The 9,359-nt window shown below is 34.8% G+C and overlaps 1 protein-coding gene across 7 annotated transcripts in view; it reads right to left on the bottom strand.

The window, feature by feature from the left end:
• Window positions 1-352: 352 nt before the first annotated feature.
• The window catches only part of LOC105036427 (phospholipase SGR2), a 53,611-nt gene continuing 44,604 nt past the window's right edge, over window positions 353-9,359 (bottom strand). For 4 of the 7 annotated variants that reach the window (XM_029262404.2, XM_010912196.4, XM_029262402.2 and 1 more), the window contains 7 exons: window positions 9,125-9,218; window positions 8,945-9,007; window positions 8,457-8,505; window positions 8,256-8,356; window positions 2,369-2,415; window positions 1,986-2,262; window positions 353-696 (listed from right to left, as the gene is read on the bottom strand). In XM_029262404.2, coding sequence (XP_029118237.2) covers window positions 2,019-2,262; window positions 2,369-2,415; window positions 8,256-8,356; window positions 8,457-8,505; window positions 8,945-9,007; window positions 9,125-9,218 — 598 coding nt within the window. In that variant the 3' untranslated portion in view covers window positions 353-696; window positions 1,986-2,018. Of the gene's footprint in view, window positions 697-1,985; window positions 2,263-2,368; window positions 2,416-8,254; window positions 8,357-8,456; window positions 8,506-8,944; window positions 9,008-9,124; window positions 9,275-9,359 lie in introns of those variants that run through there. The other 3 variants (XR_003799712.2, XR_003799713.2, XR_012140839.1) reach the window with 2 other exon arrangements.

The raw sequence follows: 9,359 nt of genomic DNA, 5'->3' as shown, positions 1-9,359 counted from the left end.
ACAACTGCATATTTGTATGTGTTACGGTTTACCGATGCATGCACAAAAAGAAAGGTTCGTTGCTCATTTTTCAGTCCTACATTGACTAATAAAAAGGCGCCACAAATGTTTATTAATTTAAACCAATCCTCCTCCCAAAAGCTTAAGCTTTTAGAGTTAATGACAAATGGTACCCATCATGCATATTAACTTTTATTAATGTCCTGCTTATCTCTCACTGAGGATTCTAGGATTGAGTACCCAATAGGAGCAAGTACTGAAGCAATGGAAGGCCCCTCTCTCAAGCAGAAGCCAACTGTGATAAAGAGGTCACGAGATTGGATAGGGGAGATTGTCATAATCACACATTGACTAATAAAAAGGATGCTACTTGGATTTAGTAGCCTTTATTAGTCCTCCTAATAGCTTTAGCTTTTGGATTGAATTCAACAGAGAAGAAAGTGCATTGATGGCTCTCTTTCCCTTACAGGTGAAGGTGAGAAAAACGACCTCCCAATATATACAATGAGGTCCGAACAAAATGTAGAATGCCATCCTATTTTTATATTTGATTTACATGTTAAAGTACAGGTCTATATACAAACTAAATGTACACCTTCATCCAAAAAAACAAACTAAATGTACACAGGTATTAGCAATCGGCTCCAACACAAACAAGCTCCCCAGGGACCGGGTATGATTCCATGTAATGTGATCCTGTCCACAGAATTAAGAAATAGTCATCAGTTCTCTTGCAAAAAGCATGGAATAAGTACCAGCATTTGCCTGCATCACCAAGCATGAATCAAGGCAGAACTCCATTTATTCTCGCTTCATAACATTAAACAAATACCTCTTTTTTTCCATAAAAATCTATTGTTATGCTACACTCAGATAAACATTCAAATCATCAATCTTCATTATTATGTATGCATAAAAGTGTTCATACAATGTATCAATATAATTTGGAATCTCTAAGTGCACTTTGTCATTCAAAATACTCTTTAGAGATTCATATTAGAAACCAAAATGCACACATAAAATGTATAAAAGAAACTCCATAACCAAAAAGAAAGAGATGCAACTATGTTTGTAAGCTTCTTTCTGGCAGTCTAGCACCCCTGTTCTGCAATGAAGCCAGTCAGATCAAGCCATGGTTCACTAATGCATGTACCTAACAATTTACTTTCTTTTTCAGGATAGGGGGAAAAAAAGCACAGAAAATATTCCCAAAGGGCATTGCATGCCTACTTTACTGCAATAAGAGTTGGCTTGGCTGCCAAGTATTCAGGGTTCCTGAAATATGTGAAACTTCAACCCAAAAATACACTTCTTCTTTATAATATAAAATATGCACATATACTGAATGCTATTTACCGACCAAGTTGACTAGCGATAACACTTGCTTGAAAAGTGGACTTTAGTCATGGACCAAAGATTGGGAAAATGCATAGTATTCAACTAGATGCAACTAGAAACTTGAACTTAATATTTGATTGTCACCTAAAATATTTGAATTTTGAAATCTCATCACCTTCACTAAGAAGTTGGTTAAATTGACACTCCGAAAAGGTGCATTTAGTACCTACACTTCTAACAGATGTCAGCAACATATTTTATTTTCGGAATGCCAAACCATTTCAGGGTCAAACAACCGGGAACTCAAAGAAGTTTCAGCATTAAGCCAAACAATTCTATATCTATTTCCATGCCAACCCTAACCAAACACCAGTACCATAAACCAAAAGCCAAGATGATTGGCCAAACCCCATAACAACCTATGCAGATACATTACAGTGGAATATGCATTAACACTATATCCTTGTCATTCTTACACTTCTAAGTGGACTAGCAAGTATAAACATCCTGATGTATTCCATATGGATTAAAATGCTAACAGTACAAAAGGCAACCTTACAAACTAAAGACAACACAACAGAACAGTACAGAGGCAACCTTATAAACAACAATGAATATAAAAAAGTTCAAAGCAAAAGATTACTCACCCTATGTTGTGGCAACAAAAGCCTTCAAAGTCATCATGTGGCATTCATGATCTTTTTTGCTTTCCTAGAAAATTCCCTAATCCGTAAATCATCAGAGAATGTCAATGGAGTATCTTCATCAATAGCTTCCCTGTCATAAAATAGTTTAATGGCCCTTCTTTGAGTTCTGGAACCCGATCCACTACTTGATTGTTCAGTTGTTGGGGGCTCTTCAGGTATATCACGATAGAGATGTTTGAGAATGAAGAGTGCAGTGTCATAATCCCGCCAATAATTACTGTTGGATACACATCCAATCAGAGTCATCAAATGAAAAAGAAACTGTCAAATCTTTAGATATAAAAGCATAAAAATAAGCAATAATTTGTTCAGTTGATTCTTACGTATGTGATCCCAAAGCTGATATGTAGGGATGCCGAAATGTTTTGTCCTGCATGGTTAATAAAAACAATCATAAACAAATAGCAAGAACACTTACAGAGCCAGCAAAAAGATAGGGTAAAGAAACTTCCATTTAACAAATATTTTGCCTAGGTGACTGACATCATACAATAAGAGGACATATATGTAAGAATAGTACAAGACAAATAAACATCACTTGTCCATGATTTGGACAAAGGCATAATCATGACAAGAAAATGATTCAGCTTTTCCAATTTCGCCACAACATAATGATCAAATGTATAATGATTTTGGTTTAAAGCAAAAGCTGTAAGTTGCATAATGTTTATCCTTTTCTTTTAAGTTTAGCCAATAAATACTCTAATCTTGCATTGAGATGCGATCATGTAGGTAGGATTTGAACCCATTCCATCAATTAAAATACATTCAGTGCACGAAAATTGAGAATTCATACCATTAATCAGGATTTACAACCTCTAGAAAAACCAAGTTCCAAGCGTTCTACTTGGTTTATACCAATGCATTTGAGGAAAAATGTAAAAGCACAGGAGGCCATATATACTCAAAATCCACATTGTGCAATCTTAAGTTACCGTCTTGTATTCATGACATTAAATAGTGATGGAACCATGGTATGCCAAACCATCTCGACCCACCTGATTTAGGCATACAGGCCCAAACCACCTAATTCAGAGTGTATTGACTCGAACTGGTGTAGAACATGTCAGGATTCCTATGCGAAGCAGTAAGTGGGACAAACCGGTTGGGGCAGTTCGAGCCACCTCGATAAGAGAGAAGGCTATGACATGACCTCTTTTTTCTTCAAAAAGAGGTTTTGTGACAAAAAAATTCAGGTAAGAGGGAGATTCGCTGATTGTGAGCCTAAATCCAACTCAAATCAGGTATACTCTCCTCCCTCCTATTCATTCTTTTAAAAAAAAAAAAAACAATTTTTGTGCCAAAAATAGGCCAAAAATTGGTAAAATCAAGGGAAATGCCAAAATTTTGTAATTTTTCATTGATTTTATAATTTTTAGATTAGAAATATATTTTTGATCTAAAAATATAATAATAAATAAAATAATATTCAGAAATTGTGAAAAGATGGTACCATTTTTAGGGATATGCATGGTACTTGCTGCCTTATTTGACAATAATCTATTTAAATCTGGGCATGATTACAGCTACATGAACCTAAGGGGTATGCATGCTACTTGTTACCTTATTTCAACACTAATTTATTTAAATTTGGGCATGATTACAGCTAGATGAATCTAAATTCAAATGAATTACAAAAATAAGTGGTGATTGGGCATATCCATAGGCTGAAAAATATATGTAGTACTCCTCATCGGGTTCTACATTAATATGAATGAATAGCAATTTTTTAGATATTTTATAATTTTAAAATAATTATTGTTTGAAATTAATTAGTATTTCAAAAAATATAAAATATGAAAAATTAGAATTTTGTATAGATAATGTAGCTGTATCGTTTGAAGTAATTCAACCATTTTTCGCACTAAAATGTAAATTATCTAATTTTTTTAGTATTTAATCCCTTAAATAATTATTAATTCAACTGAAAATCATGAAAAATATGGTAATACGTATTGGCCATTGAGGCATATTTCTTAGGACGACATGCACAATTTTTGTATAAAGCTATAAATTACCATATACTGAGTGAAATTTAATTATAAAAGTCACTAATTTATCTAAAAATATAAAAATTTTGTTTATGTTTTGAAAGTGTAGATCCACTTTATATAATCTACGGTGATGAATGAGAAGGTTTATGATGTATATTAATTAAACTTATAGAAATAGATTCATAAAGAGAGAAAGATCAGGGTATTGACATAGGTTTGGATCACGGTGTAATTATTTTGGATCACCATCATTGGAGGTGGAAGCCGTACAATTCAAAGTGGAGAGAGATGGGGTGATGAGATTGAAGCAGCATCTATCTAGCCATCATCCCGATATTGATGCACATAAGAAACATCCACAATCACTTTCATGATACTAAGGAGAGAAAAAAGAAAGTGCAGAAAAACAAGCAAAAGATTGATCCTCGTCAGGCAACCAAACCACTATATCACTTCAAAGACCAGCAGGATTGAGGCATCAAATCCTGATGGCATGGAAGATGGCTAGATGCAAGCTGCCATATGAGGCAATCTGAATGAACAGTGCAGAAGAAGGCTGCCAAGCATACGGCACAGTTAGATCCACATAATACAAGGGCATTCTGCTTCCAGTTCTGCACAGATCTAACCTATAGATGAAGCCAGTCAATGAGAAAGGTTGTTTGAAAGTGGCAGCCGCATTACGTATAGGTTGGGGCCTAAATGGCAAGAACGAAAAGAAGTCTAGCGATATAATCAAGGTTCCCTGTACCAGTACTGGACAGCGTACCGGTGCCGGACCGGTATGGTACGGTACCGGTAGCATACCGTACCGACACACGATATGCTTCGGCGTACCGGTTCGGTATCGGTAAAAAATGTCTTTTTCATTTTTTTTTGGTATTCAAGTTAATAATTCATAAATACAATCCCAAAATTGCATTATATTGCATATTATTGACATATTTGGATTCAATTTTGAGTTAGATAGCGGTACAAAGACTCTTGATCCGAAATTTCAAATATATATTTATTTACATTATATTACAACTATGCTATCTTAAAATTAAAGAAAAAATATATAAAATATGCATTAAAATGTATCTAAATGTTTAATGAATATCTGCAAGTATAACAAAACATGATAGTTTAATGATAATTAAAAAAATTATATATAAATTTAAAATAATTTCAATAATAATTTTAGAACTTATAAATTCAAAATAAATATGTTATATGCTTCAAATAATATTTTTAAATTAACTAAAATATAACACTATTTTTATATATTTTTTATTTTATAATATTTTTTTATTATTTAAATAATTTTTAAAATATTTTTTAATTTCAAATATTTCAAAAATAATTTGAGGTTAGATTTAAGTAGCTTGAATTATTCTAAACATGATTCCAAAACTCTGATTTTTTTGCTTTAAATTTATTTTTTTTATTAATTTTTAAATGAATAAATATATAAAAATATTTAAAAAATATATAATTAACAAAAATTAATAATTTTGGTATCATCATGTAGATCTTCCGAAGATCTATCACATATAATTAAATCATACCAAAATCATAAAATTTTGATATGATTTCCTCTTATTTTCATACTTCCTCATTCTTATCCTATTTTTAACAACAAAAATAAAAAAAAAAAATATTTACTAAGAGAATAATACATTATCTTACCTTCGGCCAAAGATCAGCCTCTCTTCGAATCACTCCCGCAATTTGACGGAGTTTTTTTCTTTTTTCTAATTTTTTGGAGGTCTCAACGGTTTTGTTGAAACCAAAGCACCTTCAGGAGTTCTCTGAGACTTCTCAAAGAACTCTAGGCATTGGGCTACCACTTAAAAATAGCCCAGACCCCACTCCCCCCCTCTCCACTTTTTCACGTGGGGTTGTCGGCACAGTTCGATTCACGCTGAACCGATGCCGAACCATTTCATACCGCCCAGTTTTGGGCGGTATGGACCGGAACCGCACCGAACCGAGCGATTTGGTGCGGTTCGGAGGGGTTTTCCGAAAAGAAACCCCCCGAACCGAACCGGCGGGCGCCGTCCTGTTCGGTACGCCCCGTACCGGGCGGTTCGGCCCGGTACGGCGAACCCTGGATATAATAATGACTTTGCATATAATAATGAATTCGATGATTTATTAGTTTAAAGGCCAAAAGCAGTAGCCAGAGCTTGATGAGTCAGGATCGCCTCGACCAACTAGTGTATAGCAAAAAAAGCTAGGATGAATACAAAGCAATGGGTTGAGTGACACCTGCCATGCTCACAACCAGCCAATAACCAATAACAGGAACAACCATGGAGGCTGGGGGAATTGATCAAGCTCACAACTCACAAGGCCTTGAGATATCTACCAGATAGGAGGAGTCACCATGGCACTATCATCCAGTCAGAAATGTAGGGCCAGTCGGAGTGGTAGGACCTAGTCAAGCCACCTAACAACATAGGCAAGGACAACCAAGGAAAGAAAGCAGTTTCTCAAAACAGCAAGAAAGGAAAAGAAAAGAAAGCTACAAATTCATTAAAGAGAGTTGATATGGAGTTCATTCGTTCAGATCCTGACACCATTGAGCTCTCTGATGACTGGCTATCTAGAACATCTCACCATACAAGCGATGAGGCTAATGATAGTTCGAATGATAATACATTTGGTGGCCAGAAAGGTAGCAGTACACAAGAAGGGGTGTATATGACTCAGCCACCTAGTCAGAGTCAATTAATTGGTGAATCGCATCTCAGTCATACCATGTAAAATACAGACACGATGCACATTGTAAGGCCTACAAGGATAGGATAGCATATAGGAGACATGCCCTTGAGATGATTCATGACAACACAGTGCTACGGCTGATGATATAGCATGCATCTCTAGACATATCTGGATCTTCATATAACCCAGATCCAATTCCACAAAATTATGGTACAACCCGCATGCATATTCTTTGTCTGAAGCATATTCGACCAACTAATAACCTCCACAGACTCAACTAGATTAAGGGTCAAATTTCACAGTCATGATCTTCCCTCAGATGGAAGTGTGACATGTCCCGCATAGTATTATAAAAGATCAGTATCACGATGACTATCCTGAACACTTAGATTATCAGATGCAGGAGTGGGCACAAAATTTAGGTTGGAGTTATGTCTAAGGCCTCGACTATGAACAAGATTCCAATATCTACAACAGTAGAGACACTCCATGAGGAACTAGATGTCAGTATGTATTTTGCAATGCAAATCAACTTGATACATACATTTTCAACCTTAAAAAAAATGCATTGTTTATGTTTAATTATTACAATGTCATGCATTAAGCAATCATGCAGCCTCTCAGGACAAACATGAAATAAAAATATAAAATAATATTAAAATATCCATAAACCATAATTTAAAGATCCACAAACCCTTAAAATAATCTTCATAACTAGAAAAATCCAAAAAAAGGCCAGAATAGTGAACCGGTACACATCTACGGCCAGTACAATTTCCCTTGGTACCATACCATATTGGTAGCTAACCGGTATAGTCTCCAACATTGAGATTGCATATCTTGGTTGGGACAGATTCCTTGATATAGAAAGAGGGAAGGCATACACAGAGAAATCATAAACAGTACCAAGCACACCGGCTTTTTTAGTGCCATGCCTATCGAAAAGTCACCAGCAAATTCCAACTTCCATTTTTTCCTTCCTAAATATTGCATAAATCAAGGGAAGATAAGGTACATATTATTTCTCCTAAATCTTAACTGTTTTTGTCTACAAGAATCAGCATGATGAAATCTTTTACCAACCACAGATACGCCACCTTGGTCAGTTGTCATATCATCATGATTTAAAACACAAATAGGATGGCAATTCTAACAACTTGGTGAGTCCCACCTAAGGCATCTTGAACCAATTTACAAGGATCAAGTAACATATTAGTATTTTTAATTATAAGAACTGAAGTAACAAAAATAAAACATCAAATGTTGATTTAACAAGATGTTGCCTTATCTAGTTTCCACCAGGATCCATGAAGGCTACAAGGAAGGGCAATAGGAACTATAATCCATTTGGTACATCCGCCAATCAAAGGTATTCAGTCTTCACAGATATATATAATTCAATTATTTGCACAACTATGCTATTACCTGATCAAAATATCCTAATGCAGAAGGTCAAGTATAGAGAACAGAAAAATATATGGTAGTGTAGATAGAAACTAATTCATACCTGGAGAACATGGTCAATTCGACCACCTTCACTGCCTGTCAATCTTTCAATCATAATGGAGCCATATGATCTTTCTTTTTCTTTGGCATCCTCCTTCGCTTCTGTAATGTATAGTTAATCACCACAAAAATGCTTATTATTAAAACACTAATAATACCCTTAATGGAAAGATAAGAGAACATAGATGATTTTGGAACTAACCGTCCATGTTATCCTTGTCTCCTGAGTGAAAAACATTAACCACTTTAACCTATTGAAACAGCAACATAGCTTAAGATAGAGATTTCATATAGATTAGAAATCTACAAAAGTTGATCTACAAGTGATATTTCAACATTCATAATGCTCTACATATGCATTTTGGTGCTGGATTCAAAATGAATTAGCACATGAACCCAACAAAATTTTGAAGCTGAGACAATTTTTTTTATCCATATGTTTTCCATCAAACATAGAATTCCTACTTCCTATTTACTCCTGGCACTTAGCTCACATCTTGGAACTATCAACTATAGGAATTTGTATCACTTTCCAGTGATTAACAGCATGATCATAATATGCTATGGCTTGATAACAAGATTTCCATAAAAGAACTTAGCTCAATGATCTGAATGAACAGAACATACTTTAAGATATCTAATGTAGAAGGAAATAATGAAAGTTTTTTCAGACTAACAGATAAAACCTACCCTCAAAGAGTTTAAGTGACTCCCTATAGCTTCACAACGTGCAGCTATATCTTCAGTGAATTCCTGCATTAAACATTAAGTGATTTATAAGTTAGATGGCTATAAAGGAAATGACAGGATATCTAAAAAGAAAATTATCTGGTCTTTTTCAGCAGTTTCTTGATAGAATGATGATCTCACCTGAAATCCAATATGCAACCTCTTCCCACCCCTGTGATAGGGTATAATAACAGGGCGCTTGCTGATGTATTCTTTGCAGATAAGTGGTTCTAGTCTGTATGAAAGCCCAGCCTAGATTCATATAATATGTTCCCTCACTTCCAAATAGAACTTCACATTCACAAGCAAATGACATGACAAACGATCTAGCATGCATAATGTGTTTGTGCTTAAACATTATAGAATGAGACAACTT

The sequence above is a fragment of the Elaeis guineensis genome, chromosome 1, assembly GCF_000442705.2.
Source record: "Elaeis guineensis isolate ETL-2024a chromosome 1, EG11, whole genome shotgun sequence".
Lineage (NCBI taxonomy): Eukaryota > Viridiplantae > Streptophyta > Magnoliopsida > Arecales > Arecaceae > Elaeis > Elaeis guineensis.
This window is presented reverse-complemented; position numbering and strand designations above follow the sequence as displayed.